Genomic DNA, 23,551 nt, shown 5'->3' with positions numbered 1-23,551 from the left:
AGAGGATAGCCTCTCTGTGTAAGCTAGAAAGGGATCTTCCCTTTGGATCTGAGGCCATCTCTGGGTACCATCAGGATACAGCATAACTAGATCTTTTCAGTGTTGAATGATGTCCTGTTTTCTTTATTGTAAGTAAAAAGTAAATTCTTGAATGAAAAGTAGCCACTGCTTCTGTCTAGGGATAGAAGCCATTAAGTGTGAAAAAGTAAGAACTTCTCCCATAAGGAAATGTGAAAGACGAGCAGAGCAGAGGTAATGCTTCAGGAATTTTTCTGCTCTTCACATTCCACTCAGAGCTAGAAGGCATGACTTACCTCATAGTTCTTTTTTGGTTGCCAAGGCAACACAAGATGGCCACTGCGATATGAGTCACGAGGAACCCGAATCCAATACCCAGCAGAGTCCATATGTCTACAATTTCAAACCCACAAAAGAGATTATCATGATTCAAAAAAGTATTAAAGATCCCAAGCTGTTTGTTCAATCATAATGTTACCTACAATTCCGAGTATACACGAAACCCTCTGTAGAAAGCTTAGACCTGATGTGGCATCGATTTCCTGTCCATCCTTGTGCACACCTGGAAAAGAAAAATCATGTGAGTTTTGAAAATAAAGCAAAAACAAAATAGGAGAAACCTAGTTGAGAAGAATTGTAGTGACATTGATGATGGTTGAGATACCTGGAGATGCCGGGCGGTGGTGGCACACGCCTTTAATCCCAGCACTTGGGAGGCAGAGGCAGACGGATTTCTGAGTTCGAGGCCAGCCTGGTCTACAGAGTGAGTTCCAAGACAGCCAGGGCTACACAGAGAAACCCTGTCTCAAAAAAACAAACAAACAAAAAAAGATAACAGGAATATAAGAAAAGTGGCTCAGGAACCAAAATGAAACATTACATGTCACTATTTTCATATTTTGGTATACTATGGTTTTGCTGTAATCTATCCCCTTGTGGATTTTGAAAAGCAGACAATGGCTTTCACCCCACAGTTTTTGTTGTTATTTGTGAATATTGGCAATTTTTAAAAAGTATTGTTTCACTAGGATTTATTATCATTTGACATGATTTCTCATTTATCTCAAATTCAAAGCTCTCACACTGGGTGTCCATCTATCTTTATGTGTGCCTGTCTGTGCATAAGCATGGGGCCAGTAGACAACCTTGTCACCTCTGGTGACCTTTATCGAATTTTGAGATTGAGTCTCTCACAGGCCAGAAACTTGACACATAAGCTCAGCTGGAGGGCTGGGGAGATTCAGGAGCCACAGGCCTCTGCTTCCTTCGGGCTGTGACTCCAAGCACACCACTAAGCTTCATTTTTTTAAAAGATAGATTCTAGGGCTTGAACATGGCTCTCATGCTTAAAAGGTAAACATGCTACCACCCAAGCTCCCTCTCCAGCACTTACATATTTGTCAGTGAAGAGGTTGAGTTCTGCCCAATAACTATTGTATCAATTCAATGTATAGACTAGCATACATATGAAGACAATACAAATGTATTTATCATCATGAAGGAATGATTCTTTAACCACTTATATTCACAATTAATTTATATTATATTATTTATAAATTAGCCAAAAATACTCAGATCACATCAGGCTGATATCATCTACTTTATTCAGAAATGGTAAAACTGGTCACATTGGAATAGTGGACTAGATTACCCTCAAAACACCACAGTTTACAATCAGATTGGCTGTCTCAGGGACATGTTTGTTTGTTTGTGATAGGGTTTCTCTCTCTCTCACTTTCTCTCTCTCTCACTTTCTCTCTCTCTCACTTTCTCTCTCTCTCTCTCTCTCTCTCTCTCTCTCTCTCTCTCTCTCTCTCTCCCTCCTTCCCTTCCTCCCTCTCTCATGGACTGACCTGTAATTCATTATTTAGGCCTTGCTGGAGTTGATCTCACAGCAATCCACCATGACCAGAAGAACATTTTTATTTCTACGCATTTTTTCTGGTATAAAGAGTTCTCAAATGAGCATGGAAGTTAAAATCTATGTTCTTATTTAGCAGAAACAAGGCAACACAAATTGAGATGGTTTCAACTAGATTTCCTACAAGTTCATGGTATGTGCAACAAAATAAGTTTAAAATGAACTTTTGAAGTCACACATTTAAACCTGTGTGTCAGAAGCATTGCTTACTCTCTGGATAGTTTTATGTCAACTTAACACAAGCTAGAGTCATTGGAGAAGAGAGAGCCTCAGTTGAGAAAATGCCACTAAGACAGGCTGTAGAAGAGCCTGTAGAGCATTGATATGACAGACATGAGAGGGCTCAGCCCATTTTCAGTGAGGCCACATCTGGGCTACAGGTCCCAGGTCCTTTCTGAAAACAGACTGAGCAAGCCAGTAAGCAATACTCTTCCATGGCTTCTGTCTTCCTGCCCTGTTTGAGTTCCTGTCCTGACTTCCTTTGATGATGTACAGAGGTGTGGAAGAATAAATCAAAGAAGCCTTTCCTCCCCCAACATTCTAACATTCTAAACTGTGAGCTCATGTTTTCTGTCAATCTCCTTTTTACATTTGAAAAGTTGGATGAGTGAGAGCATTTTTTTCTCAAAAATGGAATTGAACTAAATTAAAAAGCCCTATTTATAAGTTCTAGAAGGTCATTAGATAGCTCTCATTTGTTAATATTCCTTTAAAAAGCAAGAATCAAACACAATTTGATAATTTTAAAGTTTCTGAAATTCAGATGAAAATAAATTTATTAAATTTGGAGTATTTAGTTTCTATTCTCACAATACCTAATACTGTAAGTGTTTTTAGTCTTGTTGCCAGTCCTCATTCAACAATACGTGTATGGAAATCTCTCACATGTGGATGCTGGTGTTGTTTAGAGATACTTGTGTATTCTCTGTGGGTTCACTGAGTTCCTTAGGATTCCAAGGGTGACATGATCCTGATTTCAGGCCCACAGACATTCTATTTTAAGCAAATACTCCATATTTGAATATGTCTACTGAGATAAATTTTATTGAAATTTCAGAGAATACCACTTGAAAAACTAATGGGGAGAACCAAAGCATACAGAGAGATGACACAAATGAGTCCCATCAGCTGCCCGAATGTTTGTGTATCGGTTCATCATTTGTCTGTGTCTGCTGCCCATCTACCTATATACTTAAATAGTGATGTTACATAAAACCTGGAGAAGTGAACTCGGAGGAGGAGGAAGAAGAAATGCTTATAGGGCTGCAGAAAGAATTCAGGACAGATGTGTTTTCATCTGTTTTTCAAACAAAACCTCCTCTATAAAGAAAAACAGTTTGAAGTAATTATGGCAATTTGATATGTAGACTTCTGTAACTTTTGCATGGCATGGTGGTCCTCTGCCTTTGAACCAGATTCTGAGGACAGCATCAATGCTATGCCAGGATAATATCTGCCCGTTCTTCCAGTAATAACACTGAAATATTTTTTTCTGCCTCTTTTGGAGAATTATAGTCAGGAAGGGAATGAAGAATATTCTTTCTGTTCTAACTACAGCCAAGCGGACACATTTCCTCCAATCTTACCATATACATCCAATTAAATAGCATTAAGATGTTTTTAAACGAAGACACTAGCATCTGTTTCATCATCATTTTTGCAGGGAGTCTCTCATTACTGAGTCACTAGGATTAGAATAGCAAATGAGAAACAGAACAATGTTTAACACCCCAGAATAAAGACTGTTTGCAAATTTAATAGTGTAAGGGGGGATTATATACTTGTCAGAGGGGAGGGGTCAAGCTCCTTATAGGAGAGATGAGTCAGCAAAAGTGGATGAGCTATGGACTTGGAACCAGTGTGCTTTGAATATACAGCTAAGCATCATAGAAGAAACACCCAGACAAGGACAGTCTAGTCACAGAGATAGAATCTGGGTGTATGGCCCAGCAGCTTGGCAAGCTTGGCACTATTGCATAATTGTTTGAGGCTAAAAACTTGTTCCAACAGGGAATAGGACAAACATTCATCATAAACCTTGAAGATTAATGACCAAAAGTTTCCTTATAGGAATTACTTAGCTACTTTATGTGTAGTCACGACTGAAAACAAATATGGTTTTACCTCTTGTGTATTGCCAAAGTATCTATGAAGGCCATGAGTATCCTGTAATAGCTATGCTCACCTAATATATATCTTTCTAATTTAGACTGCTTGGATCTTAATATCTCTTCTTCCATCCCTCTGTCCTATCAGGTTTCAGTATACAGATTCACAGCCAGCAGAGATGGGTTTATAGATAGACATACACACACATCTAGGGAGGTGCTTGGTAACAAGGGGTTATGCTTTGATGACTGTATATCCTTACAGAAATTCTTCCTCAATTCTGATGTGAAAGAGGAAGCATGCTTGGAGTCCCCTTGATTCTCTGGAAAAGGCATTCTGAGAATGTGACTGACTATTAGGAAGACAGAGTCCCTTAGAGATGGAGAAATGGTGGTTAACTCTGATGTCGTCCCTCAGTACAAGATTCAGCTCTCCATGGTTAGGCTTTTGGATTTAATCACGTTGACTACTATAATTTAAGATTTATTAGTTTTATAAAATTCTTATTTATGTGTGTCTGGTGTCTGTTTGAGTGTATGATACAGGTGTTCTGGACTCACAGTGGCCAGAAGAGCACACTGAGTTCTCTGAAACTGGCATTAAGACAATTGTGCTCCAAACTCTGTCCTCTGGAAAAAGACAGGAACAGTGATATATCACTGATGAGACGTATAATTTAGCATCATAGAAAATAAGATTGAGTCCTGTGGTTAAGTATTTTTATGCCAATGGATCATAACTGTTAAATGCACACCTGTCACTTTTGCTAGGAGGAGCCAGAATTCCTCCACAGTTACTGTCCATATTAGCATGTTACAAACTAGGCCACATTTCTCAATCTTACTCTTGAAAGATGAACACATGGAGAAGTTGAGTTTTACATCCCTAAGGAAAGAGTATGCTGAAAAATATTCCACTTTGTATTCTCAGACTCTGCTGTGCTGACCACAAATGCTTACTTCTCCTGGTCTTTCTCAAGTTAAAATTTGGAACATAGTTGAATATGGTTGTAATTGGCATTATAATTTGTATGTGTTAGAAAACAATGATTAGAAGAATTTTGTAATCTGGATTGTCTCAAGTCTATTTATCCCATCAAACCTTAGCTGGAAATCTGGAAATACAGAAATATAGTGCAAGTATGCACCTGGGAAGATGGAGACATAGAGGAAGCCTAGAACAACAGGTAAAAATCTACTGCTCTCTATCTTCGTGGTTTTGTGAAGTCTAGACACTTCAGGGTCATTTCTGAAAAGCCACAGTGAAAGATTACAGAATTTATGGGAGAATTTTACACAAAACAACACATGAGAGTACAATGTCCCATGCCACTTCAAGCTCTTACAAATATAGTATTTTGCCTATTCATATTCTTTCTGGTCATGACTGTTTTGCACTGAACTTTGTTCTATATCCTAATCGTCAGGTCTTTTAACTACATCTGACAAATGTTGACTCCAATCCAGTCAGGGACATTTAACAATGATGCAAGAAGAATTAAAGTCATTGTCACATCTGATTTCAAAGCTTATCAAAAATGTCCCCAAACAGTACAATCTTTAAAATTCTTGAAGGAGGTACACAGGCAAGGAAGATAGGCAGCGGCTGAATGAGTTTCTACCCACTGCCATTTCCCCTGCAGAGAACATGAAGAAACTTGGAGGGTTTTGCTCACATTGAGTGTTTTCTGGGTGATAGGCTGGGACCGTACCAAGAAAATTGGTATAGAAAGTATATTAACATAATGGACAAATTTACTGTAATAGGAAAAGAGAAAGTAGGAGGAGCCATTGCATAATCTCTGAGCCACAGAATGCCGCAATTCCGCAGTGAATTCCAGTGATTAATTTGCTTTGACTAATTTCCACCATGACTAATTAGCTTCAGCATGCTTTCCAAAATTCATAAGTGTTAGGCGGAGCCCACCTGAAAGGAAAAGATAAACAACCTTCTCCACTCATGCATAAGGGTCTGTTTTTTTATATACAAAGAGGAGAAATAAAATATAATTAGATTCTTTCAGCTACAACCAACACACTAATCTTTCCTAAATTGTAGCAGGCCTTCTGCTATTAGCAGGTTCTGTTCAAGGTGTCAGTGGAGTAACTCATTTCTGGGTGTACTTGGCAACACCTATTCATTACTTTCCCACACCTGGAACACAAGCTCATCTTGTCCTTCTTGTCATTTCTGTACACGCCCCAGCTCATTTGTCACACTGCCAGGGCAAATAAGGAGCAGCCACACTCTCACTGAGCTTGTGTTCGTTGACTCATGTAGTAGGAGTCAGCAGAAGCATTGCCTCGGCTGTTAAAATGAACTGAATTGTGGTCTCGAGCAATAGAAGCAAGGTTAGCTTATTTGTAATTGTTCTAATGGAGTTGAAGAAAACAAGAAGGAGTTCAGAGGCAGGATTACTTTTTAATAATACTGTAGTGGATATTTAAATTTAAAAGATGGTGCATACATCAATGAAATATGATCCAATATCTGCCATGGATTCAGGAAAATTGAGGAGAATATGTGTATTTGTGTGATTTCCTCTTGTGTCTTCCTTTTCTTCTTCTTCTTCTTCTTTTTTTTTTTTGGATATTTTATTTATTTACAATACAGATGTCATTCCCTTTCCCCATTTCCCCTCCCTAAAACTCCCTATCTCATCTCCCCTCCTTCTTTATGCTTTTATACCATTTTGATTACATGCAGGTATTAAGGTCAGTTCTAGGTTAAGGAACTAGCAATACAATAAATGCAACTAGTCGAGGAACAAGCAAAACAATAAACACAAACAGTCAAAGAACAAGCAATGCAATAAACAAAGCCCTGTGATCACTCCCATGATCACTGTTTCTAGGGGCTTATCAGGATGACCAAAGTATCGGAGCCTACTTCCCTGTCATAACCCAAGGTCATTTTCATGTCTGAAGCCTACTTCCTTGTTCTAGCCTAAAATTTAGATTCTGTCTGAAATTACTTCTTTGTTCTAGCCTAATATTTAAGTTCCTCCCTGAGATTACTTCTTTGTTCTAGCCTAAGATTTAGATTCCTACATTTGTGTGATTTCTAATAAGTATGAATAAAAATGAATCTTTAACTTATTTTAAAACGTCAAGCCCAGCACAAAAGTGCTTTAAAATATTGGTGACAAGAAGACCGTCTTAGTTGGAAAATGCTTGCTTCTGAAACAGTAGGACTGGAGCTTAATTCCCAGTATCCCATAAAAAACCAGGCATGGTGATGCCTGCTTGGAATTTCAGCACTGTGCATATAGAGACAAGTGAATTCTTGGGGCTAGTGAGAGGCTCTGTCTCACAAACACGGCTCCTGTACAACATGCACCAACACCTGTGGTTGACCTATGGCATACACATACACACCTCCATATATGTATACATGGACACATGCACTTACATACTGTATAAACACATGGACATGCACACACATCTGCTCCCCCACAGCCATACATACAGGCTTCTGCAAAAAAAAAAAAAAAAAAAAGATAAATGACTCTACTTGCACCTTCAATTTCATTGCAATCATCGTGTCTCACTAATTTTACCTCACAATCTGTTAATGTCCTTCAGGCTCATTGCATTCCTGCCTGTGGACCTGGTTAAAAGCCCCTGTCACTTTGGTATGGGAACAGGTGTCAACTGGGTTTCTGGTCTCTAGATATATGTCACATTATATAATTTCTCTGACTCAAAATCTCCACTATGTTTTTGGTGCTTATAGAGTCGTGGCAGGTTAGATAGCTCTTTGTAGAAAGACTTTCCTGAAATGAGCTGGGCAGCTTTTATCTCAGTTTTATTAAGGCTCATGGTCCCCTTATACTTGTGCACAGTGCCTTCATTGAGAGGTATCTTTCATACTCTAAGACTTTTCATGGCCTTTACTGTCAATGGCTGGAAGATGCTCTCATTTCTTATCCAGCTATTATTTACTCCTTGAAGACCCGAGACCAATTGTCACCGACCTTTGAAAACTTTCTTTTGTGTCCTAGCATGACTTAGATATTCCAAGTTTGGCTCCATGCTGAGATGACAGCCCACAATCACACAGTACTCCAGTGATCAGTTTCATGTTAAAGTCTTTCAAACTAAATTTACTGAAGGCAAGGCCTGCAGATATTCACTCTTACCGGATCTAACTATTTCCATTCTATGTGGCTTCTGGCTTTTAGCCAGGTCCATAGGCAGGAATTCAATGAGCCTGAAGGACATTAATAGGTTGTTTTGCTGAAAATATTTATTCCCATCATCATAATAGCAGTTAATATCTGGATTATATGTTATAGTCATCAAAACACTTCTTTTTTGTGCATACATAATCTTTAAACTTTAGCACTGCCAGCTAGAGCTTTAGCATGCCTTAGAAAAAACCGGGACACTGACACATGCAATAAGTGATGAACCCGGCCCTTAGAGTTTCTGATGCAGTAATTGAAATGTGGTACCTAACAGTTTCTCAGATGCGATTGATTCTTCTGTTCTGAAGGCTCCATTTGGGAACCTCAGTTTATAAATTTATGTTTTATACTTGCTGTTCCTCCTGCTTTCTTCTTGTTGTTCTGGAGTAGTAACTCTCAGAACTTCATGGGAAACAAAAGAAAAATGATAGAAAGAAGAAATAATAATAAAACTAAATAATCAACAAACTGAACAATGGAAAACAGACTACCTGTCAGTAAAAACTAGACACTTTTAAGACAAATAAGGTGAAGATATACATCTTTGCTGGGGAATATTAATTCTAATACAAAAAAATTTGTGGGTATTATTTTCTTCTCTCCATAGAGTCTAAAAATAATTTTCCTTTAAAGAACATATTTTCAACTTTAGTTCTAGCAAGACCTTTATTCATACATTGTCTTACACACTGAAATATACATGAGCACACAAGCACAATATGGGAAGGTTTTAAATGGAGAAAGAATAAACCATGAACGGCTGGGTTCTGGAAGAAATTTCACCAGCTGTATTGCTCACTAAGAAACTGCAGAAGTCTCAGACTCACATTGACCTTTTGATAAAGAAAGGAAAGCTTTACTTGTGAGTACAAAACCAGAAATCTTCCCGTGGCTTTATATCAAACTGAAGAAGGAGTCCAAACTCAATATTCTGTTTTTTGAGAAATTACTGAGTGCTTTCTGATTTTTAGCCTTGTTATAGGCTTCAGGTAATTTAATCCTCAGATTATAATCTTTCTGGTCTCCAAATAGACTTAGAATAAAGATAATACCATAATATACACACAACTACCTTATTCTTGTCTTATATGTCTCCTGTGACAAGTCTACTCTACCCAGGTTATATATAGATATAGATATAGATATAGATATAGATATAGATATAGATATAGATATAGATATAGGGGTGTTATATATATATATATATATATATATATATATATATATATATATATATATGAAAAGTGGAAAGTGGCTGGAGCAGTCACACAGCTGATCTGCTCCCCTTTGGAAACTGCATCCAGAAGCATCCTAGGGAGGTCACGGAATGCAGGCCTGCAGGTAGGAGCACCTGCACACTGCCCTAGGCCCCAGAAGCACAACAGACAGTAGGGAGCCACCTAGAGTGCACCTGGCATCCAGAACCCGCCCCTGCAAAAAACCACTCCCCTTCCGCCTCTCACCCGGATCCCAGTGGCTGGAGCAGTCACACAGCTGATCTGCTCCCCTTTGGAAACTGCATTCAGAGGGATCCTAGGGAGGTCACAGACCGCAGAGCTGCAGAGCAGGGGACACCATATCCTGAAGCATCCTAGAGGAACGACTAAACTCAGAACAGCAAACAGCTAGGTGGTCTACTACCGTGGAGACATCATATCCTAGAAAAGCCACTGTACCCAAAACAGCTGGAGCTCAGGATCATAGAGACATCCGGACACCTAGGAGCTCTGACACAACCAAGATAACTGGAAAGGCAGACTCCAGTCAGAACCAGTGAGTAGCTAACCAGATGGCGAAAGGCAAGTGTAAGAATGTAAACAGCAGAAACCAGTAACTTGGCATCACCAGAACCCAGTTTCCCTACCATAGCAAGTCCTGAACACCACATCACACTGAAAAAGCAGGACTCAGAATTAAAATCACTTCTCATGATGATGGTAGAGGACTTTAAAAGGATAAACAACACTCTCAAAAAATTTGAGGAGAACACAAGTAAACAGGTAGAAGCCCTTGAAGAAATGCAAGAAAACACAACCAAACAGGTGAAGGAATTACACAAAACTGTCTAAAAATGGAAGTAGAAATAATAAAGAAATCTCAAAGGGGGACTACCTTGGAGATAGAAAACCTAGGAAAAAGATCAGGAGTCATAGACACAAGCATCACCAACAGAATACAAGAGATAGAAGACAGAGTCTCATGTGCAGAAGATACCATGGAAAACATAGGCACAATGGTCAAAGAAAATGTGAAATGTAAAAAGCTCCTAACACAAAACATTCAGGAAATCCAGGACACAATGAGAAGACAAAACCTAAGAATAATAGGTATAGATGAGGGTGAAGACTCCCAACTTAAAGGGTCAATAAATATCTTCAACAAAATTATAGAGGAAAACTTCTCTAACCTAAAGAAAGAAATGTCCTTAAATATACAAGAAGCCTACAGAACCCCAAATAGACTAGACCAAAAAAGAAATACCTCCTGTCACATAATAATCAAAGAATCAAATATACAAAACAAAGAGAAGATACTAAAAGTGGTAAGGGAAAAAGGCAAAGTAACATATAAAGGCAGACCTATTCTTATATTATATAAGAATTACACCAGACTTCTCACCAGAGACCATAAAAGCCAGAAGATCCTGTACTGATATTATACAGACCTTAAGAGATCACAAATGCCAGCCCCGACTACTATACCCAGCAAAACTCTCAATCACTATTGATGGAGAAACCAAGATATTCCATGACAAAACCAAATTTACACAGTATCTTCCCACAAATCCAGCACTTCAAAGAATAACGAATGGAAAACTCCAACACAAGGAGGGAAACTACAACCAAGAAAGAGCAAGAAAGTAGTCTTCCAACAACCTCCCAAAAAGATAGTTACACAAACATAATTCAACCTCTAATAACAAAAATAACAGGAAACAACAATCATTTTTCCTTAATATCTTTTAATATCAATGAACCCAATTCACCAATAAAAAGACACAGACTATCAGACTGGATATATAAACAGGATGCAACATTCTGCTGCATACAGGAAACACACCTCTGTGACAAAGACAGATACTACCTCACAGTAAAAGGTTGGAAAACAATTTTCCAAGAAAATGGTCCCAAGAAACAAGCTGGAGTAGCGATTCTAATACCAAATAAAATCGTTTTTCAACCAAAAGTAATAAAAAAAGACAAAGAAGGACACTTCATAATCATCAAAGGAAAAATGTACTAAGAGGAACTCGCAATTCTGAACATCTATGCTCCAAATGCAAGGGCACCCACATACATAAAACAAACTTTTCTAAAGCTTAAAGCATACATTGAACCTCACACAATAATAGTGGGAGATTTCAACACCCCACCCTCAGCTATTGACAGATCATGGAAACACAAATTAAACTGAGACACAATGAAACTAACAGAAGTTATGAACCAATTGGACTTAACTGACATCTATAGAACATTTCCTCCTAAAACAAAAGAATATACCTTTTTCTCAGCACCTCATGATACCTGCTCCAAAATAGACCATATAATTGGTCACAAAACAGGCCTCAACAGATACAAAAAGATTGAAATAATCTCTTGTACCCTATCAGACCACCATGGACTAAGACACGTATTTGATATGAACAAAAACAACGAAAAGCCCACATACACATGGAAACTGAACAATGCTCTACTCAATGATAACTTGGTCAAAGAAGAAATAAAGAAAGAAATTAAAGACTTTTTAGAATTTAATGAAAATGAGGAAACATCATATCAAAACCTGTGGGACTCCATGAAAGCAGTACTAAGAGGAAAAATCATAGCTCTAAGTGCCCACAAAAAGAAAAGGGAAAGAGTATACATTAACAACTTGACAGCAGACCTGAAAGCATTAGAACAAAAAGAAGCTAATATACCCAAAAGGAGTAGACGGTGGAAAATAATCAAACTCAGGGCTGAAATCAACCAAGTTGAAACAAAAAGAACTATACAAAATATCAACAAAACCAGAAGCTGGTTCTTTGAGAAAATCAACAAGATTGACAAACCCTTAGCCAGACTAACCATAGGGTGCAGAGACAGTACTCAAATTAATAAAATCAGAACTGAAATGGGAGACATAACAACAGAAACAGAGAAAATTTAAAAAATTGTCAGATCCTACTACAAAGGCCTATACTCAACAAAATTGGAAAATCTTGATGAAATGGACAATTTTCTAGATAGATACCAGGTACCAAAGTTAAACAAGGAGCAGATAAACCATCTAAACAGTCGCATAAGCCCTAAAGAAATAGAAGCAGTCATTAAAAATCTCCCCACCAAAAAAAATCCCGGGCCAGATGGTTTTAGTGCAGAATTCTATCAGACCTTCAAGAAAGACCTAATACCAATTCCCTTCAAGCTATTCAATCAAATATAAACAGAAAGGAACACTACCCAATTCGTTATATAAAGCTACCATTACGCTCATACCCAAACCACAGAAAGACCCAACAAAGAAAGAGAACTACAGACCAATCTCTCTTATGAATATTGATGCAAAAATTCTCAATAAAATTCTCGCAAACCGAATCCAAGAACACATCAAAGCAATCATCCATCATGATCAAGTAGGCTTTATCCCAGGAATGCAGGGATGGTTCAATATTCAGAAATCCATCAATGTAATCCACTACGTAAATAAACTCAAAGAAAAAAAACACATGATCATCTCACTAGATGCTGAGAAAGCATTTGACAAAATTCAACATCCCTTCATGTTAAAAGTCTTGGAAAGATTAGGAATTCAAGGTCCATACCTAAACATAGTAAAAGCAATATACAGCAAGCCAGTAGCCAACATCAAACTAAATGGAGAGAAACTTGAAGCAATCCCACTAAGATCAGGGACTAGACAAGGCTGCCCACTCTCTCCCTACCTATTCAATATAGGAAGCCCTAGTTAGAGTAATTAGACAACAAAAGGAAGTCAATGGGATACAGATAGGAAAGGAAGAAGTCAAAATTTCACTATTTGCAGATGATATGATAGTATACTTAAGTGACCCTAAAACTTCTACCAGAGAACTCCTAAGCCTGATAAACAACTTCAGCAAAGTGGCTGGATGTAAAATCATCTCAAACAAATCAGTAGCCTTCCTATACTCAAAAGATAATCAGGCTCAGAAAGAAATTATGGAAATGACACCCTTCACAATAGTTACAAACAATGTAAAATATCTTGGAGTGAATCTAATCAAGCAAGTGAAAGATCTGTATGATAAGAACTTCAAGTCTCTGAAGAAAAAAATAGAAGAAGATCTCAGAAGATGGAAAGATCTCCCATGCTCCTGGATTGGCAGGATTAATTTAGTAAAAATGGCCATCTTGCCAAAAACAATCTATAGATACAATGCAATCCCCATCAAAATTCCAAATCAATTCTTCATAGAGATAGAAAGAGCAATTTGCAAATTTATTTGGAACAACAAAAAACCCAGGATAGTGAGAACTATTCTCAACAATTAAAGAACTTCTGGGAAAATCACCATCCCTGATCTCAAACTGTACTACAGGGCAATAATAATAAAAACTGCATGGTACTGGTACAGAGACAGGAAGGAAGATCAATGGAATAGAATTGAAGATCCAGAAATGAGCCCACACACCTATGATCATTTGATCTTTGACAAAGGTGCTAAAACCATCCAGTGGAAAAAGGACAGCATTTTCAGCAAATGGTGCTGGTTCAACTGGAGGCCACCATGTAGAAATATGCAAATCAATCCATTTTTATCTCCTGTACAAAGCTCAAATACAAGTGGATAAAAGACCTTCACTTAAAACCAGATACACTGAAACTAATAGAAGAGAAGTTGGGAAAGACCCTCGAATACCTAGGCACAGGGGAAAAGTTCCTGAAGAGAACACCAATGGCTTATGCTCTAAGATCAAGAATTGACAAATGGGACCTCATAAAATTGCAAAGCTTCTGTAAGGCAAAGGACACTGTCAATAAGACAAAACAGCAACCAACAGATTGGGAAAAGATCATTACCAATCCTACATCCGATAGAGGGCTAATATCCAAGATACAAAAAGAACTCAAGAATTTATACTGCAGACAACCAAATAACCCTATTAAAAATGGCGTACAGAGCTAAACAAAGAATTCTCAACAGAGGAAACTCGAATGGCTGAGAAGAACCTTAAGAAATGCTCAACATCCTTAGTCATTAGGGAAATGCAAATCAAAACAACCCTGAGATACCACCTCACACCAGTCAGAATGGCTGAGATCAAAAACTCAGGTGATAGTAGATGCTGGCAAGGATGCAGAGAAAGAGAAACACTCCTCCATTGTTGGTGGGATTGCAAGCTGGTACAACCACTCTGGAAATCAGTCTGGCAGTTCCTCAGAAAACTGGACATAGCATTACCTGAGGATCCAGCTATACCACTCCTGGACATATATCCAGAAGATGCTCCAACATATAACAAAAACATATGCTTCACTATGTTCATAGCAGCCTTATTTATAATAGACAGAAGCTGGAAAGAACCAAGATGTCACTCAACAGAGGAATAGATACAAAAAATGTGGTACATTTACACAATGGAGTATTACTCAGCTATTAAAAATAATGAATTTGAGAAATTTTTAGGTAAATGGATGGATCTAGAAATTATCATCCTGAGTGAGTTAACCCAAACACAAAAGAAAACACCTGGTATTTACTCAGTGTTAAGTGGATGTTAGCCCAAAAGCTTGGAATAGCGAAGACTCAACCGGCAGACCACATGAAGCTCATCAAGAAGGAGGACCAAGAGGGGATGCCTCAGTTCTACTTAGAACGAGTAACAAAAATACTTAAGGGAGCAAATACAGAAACAAAACATGGGACAGAAACTGAAGGAGGGGCCATCTGGAGACCATTCCACCTTGGTATCCATCCCATGTACCATCTCCTAAGCTAGACACTAATGTGGATGATTGGAAGTGCATGCTGTCAAGAATATGATATAGCTGTCTCCTTAGAGATCTGCCAGAGACTGACACATTCAGAGGACAATGCTCACAGCTAACCACTGATATGATCAAGGGTTTCCCAATGGAGAAATTAGAGAGAAAACTGAAGGAGCAGAAAGGGTTTGTGACCCCAGAAGGAGAGCAACAATACCAAACAACCAGAGCCCCCCAGGATCTAAACCACCAGCCTGGGAGCACATAGGGAGGGACCCAGGACTCCAGCGGTATATGTAGGAGAGAATGGCCTTGTTGGGCATAGGTGGGAGAGGAGATTCTTGGTCCCATAAAAAATAAACACAGAGTTGGGGGGATGTGATGGTGGGGAGTGAGTAGTGGGGGTGGTGGGTATGTGGGGGCACAGCCTCATAGAAGTATGAGGAGGGGGGATGGGATGGGAGGTTTCTGGGTGGTGGGAGGAAGTGGGGTAAGGGGATAAAGTCTGAAATGTTAATATAATACCCAATTTTAAAAAAAAAAAAAAAGAAAAAAGGAAGAAAAAGGAAAGAAAAAAAGGAGATTTAATAACATAAATAGAAGGATTTAGAAATTTAAGAGGCAGTTTATGTTAATGGAAACAGCATCATAGAAACAGGAAAATCACCCTCACAGAAGCACAAGGAGGGGGGATGGGATAAGGGGTTTCTGGGTGGTGGGGATAAACTTTGAAATGTAAATATTATATCCAATAAAAAAGGGAAAAAATAAAAGTTGTTAGAACCAACATCTTTAATAAAATGTCAGCCCTCTAAAAAAAATCTTGATATTAAAACTTGTTTTGAGAATTGTATATTGCAGAATACCCAGCCTTGGTGTATCTACTCATCAAGCAAACTGAGCAGACCTGCTCAAAGCCCTGATGTCCTGGAATTCCATCTGGATGCAGTGAAGGCACAGAGTCAGAGGCTTATCAATTTACTCTTCCCCCCACTCCTCTTCTAATATCTCAATGCCCGTAATCAGCTTGAAGAAGTCAATGAAGATTCAGCGCCCCTATTCCTTGGGCTTGGGGACTAAAGTGGTTAATATTGGGCTGTCTTTCTAAGGAAAAGTAGTGGTTTTGTTGGAACAGGGAGGATTAGCTAGGATTTATTGCATAGCCATAACCTATTGGTAGAAATCTGTATAATTATTATCAAGATGAAGTTATAGTTTCTTAAATCGTACAAAATCTACTTTGATTTCAAATTTAAGGTTTTCATTGGTACGAGCTTCTTATTGATATAAAAGTGAGATGAATATTGATGCTTTCATGGGCATTGTGCCTGTATAACACATTTAGGAATACAAGACCCAGTCCTTGTTTACTTTTTCAACTGATTTGAGATGGTTAGCCTGTGAGTTAAGGGACTATAGCAAATTCATGGCTTTGAGTTTATTGCTATGTTGTTTTCTATATTTTATTTATAAATAGCTGAGAGGAGTTAACAGACAACAGTCCAGATTACCTTACATTAATAGTTGGTTTTCAAAACGTCAGAAGTCCATAGAATTGACGTTACAAACATTTCTATATTAATGTTCATTTTGATTAGAGACCTGTCTGCTCCTGACAGCTTCCTGTCTTGGATTCTAAGAAGAAATTGAGCATCTTTGGAGGTACTCTAGCTTTTGGAAGACAGCCACTAGGCAAGAATTTCCTCTTTCTATCTACAGACAAATTACTCTCCAGAAAAGGAGACATTTGCAGAATAGTCGACTGATTATATCTGCCTAGACAAAGTAATCAGCCCTTAATAATTCTGCATCACTAAGGTCTGTCAGATGATTCTGGGCCAGAAGGCTGAAGATTTGATGCTCCCACATTCTGTAGTATAGGGACTATCCAGGTGTTCAACGGTCTCTATAAATTGGCTAAGTTTTAGAAGCTATGCTTTGTGCTCTCCATAATTTCAGTTAACTCAGTCATTTTGGATTTCTGACGGGGTTGAAAACCTATAGTCTCATAGCCAATCCTGGCTATTTACTTTGAGAGAAAGGATTTGAGTGGATGGTTTTCAGCTGACATTCACTCTAAAGCCAAGAAATAAGCCAGGTTCAAACCTAAGTGTTTCAGTTAGGAGAGATGACAGAGGTTCTGGTTAGTCAACCAAATGATGGACAGGGTATTAGGACTATCTTGTACCTCACTGGTACAAATAGGCATAATTATGCTGTAATTGTATTTTGAGAGAAAAGTTTTACTTTAACAGGAAGGGTGATATGTAGGAGGAGCTGAGGGGGAAGGAGTACTGAGAGGAAGAGAAGGAGTAAGGAGAGGATAAAAAGAAGGAGAGGAGAAGCTAGGTGATGTGAGAGAGAAAGGGGGGGGCATGGAGGAAGATGTTCACACGTCTCTACCAGTCAAAGATAGTTGATATATCTAGGTTGGTTATTGCATTACACTTCTGATTGAGCACTACCAAACTTATAAAACCTTTGATTAACATTTTAAGAATTGTATAAAAGCAAAAAAGGAAAAGGGAGCATGGGATAGGGGTTTTCTAGGAAGGGGAAATGGGAAAAAGGGATGGCATCTGAAATGTAAATAAAATATCCAATAAAAAAGAGAGAGAGAACATGTGCTTTAGCATAAAATAATTTTAGGCTCAATGACCAACTTAAATAAATAAATAAATGAATAAAAAAAAAGAAAAGTGGAAAGTCAGCTATTATGTTTTACAAAGTTAGTTATCACTGTTTTAAAATCCAAATAGCACATCCATAGGATCATAGACTGAACTTTCTTGGAGATGAGTGATAATCCCAAGTTAATTTGTCTTTTAACATACATGCTTCCTGCACTTGTGTATTCAACAATATTCAGACAAAAAACATTTGGGGAAATCCACCTGAATTAACCTAGATATTTTTTGTCATTGTTTTCCAAACAATATTGTATGATAATCATTTACATGGTATTTACAATGCACATATATTTGTTGTGATAAAAGTATAATTTAAAATGTACAATCAATATGCACAGGATATATGCAAACACTAATCCATTTTATATGGAGGACTGGAGCACCTACAGAGTTTGTAGTATACACTAGGATCTTAAACATCAGTCTCCCATGGACACTGAAGTCAGACAGCACAGTAGAACATCTCCAACTTATGACAAATGAATGAATATATACCTAACACTTCTACTGAAGGGTGCAACATAATATGACCATATATTTGTGTGTATTTACATACACACATAGATACACACATTAAAGAGGTAATTTCATTGTTTATGTGTTGTCCCCAGTCAGATTAACTGATGACCTCTTAAACTTCCCAGGCTTGGGCACAGCAAAGAATAATGCTCTTTAAGATGCAGCTCCTTTGGAAATGGACTGTTGATGACCTTCTGAATTTTGAAGAGAGTTTGAGGTCTCTGAGATAAGACTAGAATGTCTACAGAAGTGATGGATGGAAGAAAAATGACCCTCTCAAATACTATTTCAGTTTCTGAAGATTTTATAACTTTTAAGGACAATGGCTCATTTCATATGGGGTTTGTGTAACAAACTGACTTTACCTTTAGGTCTTCTTGGGTTTGCACAGTGTCTCTCCTAATGATCTCTGTTAACACATCTTTATCACATCTCATATACAGAACAACAAGCACTTCTTGTTCCACTAAAGATGTACATACATGTACTTCCTAAGGGTTCTGAAATATTTGTCAGGAAGGAGATTCAAATTTGTAGGCAATGACAACTAATATTTAGCAAACATTGCTTCTGTTTATATTGGTAGATACTTTATTTTATAGCATACTAGTGTGTATATGTGTGTGTGTCATGCAAATTTATTTTAAAATCATTGTGATGTTTCAAAATAAAAATTTATGGTTATATGTTCAGAAATATTTTGGGTGAGCTAAGGCTGTGACCTGATAGAACAAATAACAACAATTTACATTTTATTGAAGAGTACATGGGTATAAGTTGGAGATTACAGTGGACAAATAAACAATGAGTATGTATTGACTGAATAAGGATTCAACTTAACCCTAGACAGGAGACTGGCAGTGTAGAGTGTAATCTACTTGTTCAAGGTTTTTTTTTTTTTTGATATTAATTATTTTAAAACATTTTTTGTGTAGTGATATTTTTCCTATATATGTCAGCACTATATGTTCATAGTACACACAGAGGTCAGAAGAGAGTGTGCAATTCACATGAACTGAGTTCATGTGAGTTACCAGTTCTCATCTGGGCTATAGGAATCAAAGCCAGGTCTTCTACAAGGGCAGCAAATCTTCTTAACCACGTAGGTGTCTCTCCAGGGACATTTCCAAGAAGTTTTATCATTAAATGAGGGAGACAGATCTGCTGAGAACCAGAGAGTGGGAGAGTGGGCTACCTTGTCTCTTCTTTGAGGACATGGTTATAAAAACATGTCTGTGGATACTTCAGTGGTAAGGCTGGTCCCTGATAGACAGAAAAATTGGCAAAGAAGTAATGCTAGGAGAGAGATGAATCGATGGGTTCCTGAGTCCCTGCTGTGGAACATGACAGATGATTGCTGGTTTACAGGTTTCTTGATAGAACTACTTAGCAGTTCTCTGATAATACATATCTCAGAGGAATTTGAAGGAACATGGTTGGCAGAAGTGGCACTGTAAAGTAGGAGGCATAGCCAGTGTGGTAACAACATGGGGACAACATTGACTCTTAGACAATAAAACTAGAAACAGGAATATGCATGTAAAATTACCCTATTATTTTGCGCGTATATGGTTATCACGTGTGTGTGTGTGTGTGTGTGTGTGTGTGTGTGTGTGGTTATTATGTGAATGTGTGTATAAGATTACTCAAGTAGGTTTGTCTGATGCTGTTTGTATTTTAATGTTAATACTGGTTTATTAAACCTGGTTGCCACAGACAAGAAAGAGTCCACACATAGATTCACATGACATTATGTGACCTTACAGCCAAGTTAATTTTGATTGGTAAATAAAGATGTTGGGAGTGGTAGGATAATCACAGGACGGGGGAGAGGAGACAAGATAATGAAGGAGAAATCACAGTAGGTTAGGTAAGTCATAAAAATGTGGCACTGAGGGCTATCAAATTAGAATTAGAAACAGCCCAAATAAAACATAGTAAGTAATAACTTGGGGTTATCAATAAAAATGGATTTTAATAGCATAGAGGGTAAATATCTGCCCAGATCTTGTGCTGAGTAAAATTTATTATAAATACAAAGCTTATGTGTATCTTTTATTCAAAAACTAAATAATCAAATGTGGGGTATAAACTCCAAATTGAGGTTAAAATTTTCTGTAATAGGTTACAATGTGAATATGTGTGGGTAAGGTTACCATGTGGATGTCTCTGTAAGGTTACCATGTGAATGCATTATAAAGTTACCATGTGAATGTGTGTGTAAGGTTACCATGTGAATGTGTATGTGTAGGTTTTATATGAAGGCATGAGTAAGGTTACCTGTGTGTAAGGACACTCTGCGAATGTGTGTGTGCAAGGTTACCCTGTGAATGTGTGTGTAGAGTTACCATATAAATTTATGAGTAAGGTTAACTGTGTGTAAGGTTACCATGTGAATGTGTATGTGTGTAGGTGTGTAAGGTTACCATGTGAATGTGTGGGTGAGGTTACCATGTGAATGTGTGTGTGTGTAAGATTACCATGTGAATGTGTGTAAGTTTACCATGTAAATGTATGTGTGTGTGTGTGTGTAAGGCTACCTTGTTAATGCATGTATAAGGTTACCATGCTATAGGTGGCATTTTGTGCTTCTCATATTTATATTAGAGTATGGCATAAATATGGTTAAACATACACAACTTGGACTAGGAATGAAGCTCTAAAGATAAACGACAATTTCTGCAGTTTTTTATGGTGTAATTTTGGAATTTCCTAGTTAGCCAAGGATGACCTTGAACTCCTGATCCTCCTGCTTCCATTTCTCAAATGCTGAGATAATTAGTATGAGCCATCACAGCTGAATTCTGAACCTCTCTTTTTTGATAAATAATACATATAAATCTTATTTATTTTACTGCTACAGATAGTTTCTCTATTTTACACAGCTAGTACATTCTCACTACCTTACCATAACTGTCCTTTCTATTTCCACATGTTCAAATACATTCTTAGCTACACATACACACACACACACACACACACACACACACACACACACACACACACACATACACATACATATACATACCCACACATACACACATATACATACACACACAAACATACACATATATACACACACATGAGAGCATATACACATATGCACACATGCATACATAGACAGTTATTACATGAATTCGTATCCACCACCGAGCCAATATCATATGCATATTGATATTTTTTATTTTAAATTTTCTGTAGTTAATTACCCGATTCATATTAGCTTAATAGTTGCTAGGATTTGTGACTAATTTCTGAACTTGCCAAAAATTCCTCAGTGTGATGTTCTCCTACAATAAAATGTCAGATGAACTAGTCATATTTCTTTTTCTTTGGGAAGAGAAACTCCCGAGGGAGAATTTTAGAAAAGGATTTCCATTGCCCCTTTATCTCAATGCTACCCTGGATTGGCACTTCACGATCTTGAACATCTTCTGTCTAACCTCAGCCTAGCATCCCGACTCCATTTCTGTGTTTGCCTCAGTTCCCTCCCTGATTTGGGTACTGTAGAAAATGCAAAATAGGTTACCATATTCATGGTCAGTTATATCCAAGACACTCTCAAGAAATAGGAATAGAACAACAGAATACAGAGAATGTGAGAGTAGGAGATGTTCTCTCCAGGGAAAACGGAACCAGCCAGAGTGAGCAAGGACAGGGGAAGTCAGTGGGGAAGGAACCTAATTTCAGGACATCAGCCAGTAAATATATGATGAGTAGGAAAAGTTTTGTTTCCCCTGATATAAAGGGAGCAAATATAAGCAACTCTATGGTGTGTCTCTTAATAACCAAGACTATTAGTAAATGGTATTTGCCTGCAGTTTAAATGTTTAATGATACATAAATAACATTATTCTAAAATACCTTCTTAATAAAATATAAAAAAATTCTGTTTATGAGAAACATACAAAAAGAAATAGTATAAGCAGCATAGTCCTGATTGTGTTTTAAAAGATGCATCAGTGTGGGTCACATGGACTGTGCCACAAAAGAAACTGGTGGAACTGACAAGGTAGAGTATGTTCAAACCGCCAAAATTTCAAAACTTGAGACCAGCACTTTCAGTTTTCCTATCTGCTAAACACACAGATATAAAAGCAGCAGTATTACAGGGATATTGCAAATTCCCATTCATTAAATATATGTAGGCGCTTGAAATGACACAGGTGTATAGTTAGCTTTCTATGATGATCAGTTATTATCACAAATATATTTAGCAAGCTCCTAACTTACTCAGTATATAGTACTTATTATTAGACCCCTGAAGCTGAAAGGAACTGACATTTTAAAAACATGTGGTTCAAATGATTGGTAGAGTAAATGTCAAAAGACTGAAACAGACAAGGACAAATTCCGTGTCCCAAAATAACTTTAATGGTTGAATATCAAAGGGCTGAAAAAACAGACTGGTGACTTGGTTGCCGCCGGTCAGCAGACAAGCAGCTTAATACCTTGCCAATCAAAATATCCACAAGACAACAAACCATTGCCTTCCAAAGTAAATCATGAACTCCATTGATTCTTCATTTCTTTCTTTTAAAAATACCCTGATTGTTTTCAATGGCTTCATCCTAGAAAATCCCATGCAGTAATCAGAAGGTTATTAGAGGCACACCACCAAGAATGTCAGGAGTGATTTTTCACTGTGGCCAACATTATAGTGAAAAATAAATTATAGGAAATCAGAGTGGGTGCCAAGAATCATGTTGATAAACAGAAATGTGATGAAAATGCAAGCTGAGTATGTCCTCATGTGAACTCTGGTCCAATTCCCCGGTCCCATTTCCCCCACATATATATGAAATCAAAATCACAGAGGACAAGGAACAGGGTTGAAATGGCTCAGTGGATAGTACAATAGCCACTGTCCTTAACCATCACCATTTGACACATTACCAATGGTTGTTCACCTTAGCTATTCATCCTCAGTAAATGGAATACAAATGTAGAACCATCTCACTGTCCCTTCTGCCTGTTCTGTGACTCCTTGTATCCTCTCTCCTCTGAGTTATTGATGCCAGGTCTATCAGGTTCAGCTAGGAGCTGGTAAGAAAATCAACACACATTCAAAATAGCCTTGTTAATTGGCCCTGTGTATGTTAGGTAATATTATTATGGTTATGTGATTCTCAAAACTCTTATGAGTTTCTGTTCTCT

The 23,551-nt window shown here is 37.7% G+C and overlaps 1 protein-coding gene across 1 annotated transcript in view; it reads right to left on the bottom strand.

Moving 5' to 3' along the window:
- Malrd1 (MAM and LDL receptor class A domain containing 1) overlaps nucleotides 1-23,551 on the bottom strand; it is a 665,455-nt gene that overhangs the window by 33,246 nt on the left and 608,658 nt on the right. The window contains exons 36-37 of the mRNA XM_034509650.2: nucleotides 501-580; nucleotides 315-411 (exon numbers count right to left, since the gene is read on the bottom strand). Coding sequence (XP_034365541.1) covers nucleotides 315-411; nucleotides 501-580 — 177 coding nt within the window. The remainder of the gene's footprint in view (nucleotides 1-314; nucleotides 412-500; nucleotides 581-23,551) is intronic.

The sequence above is a fragment of the Arvicanthis niloticus genome, chromosome 8 (genome assembly GCF_011762505.2).
Source record: "Arvicanthis niloticus isolate mArvNil1 chromosome 8, mArvNil1.pat.X, whole genome shotgun sequence".
NCBI classification, from domain to species: domain Eukaryota; kingdom Metazoa; phylum Chordata; class Mammalia; order Rodentia; family Muridae; genus Arvicanthis; species Arvicanthis niloticus.
The sequence above is the reverse complement of the archived record's forward strand: the minus strand, read 5'-3'. Positions and strand labels throughout refer to the sequence as shown.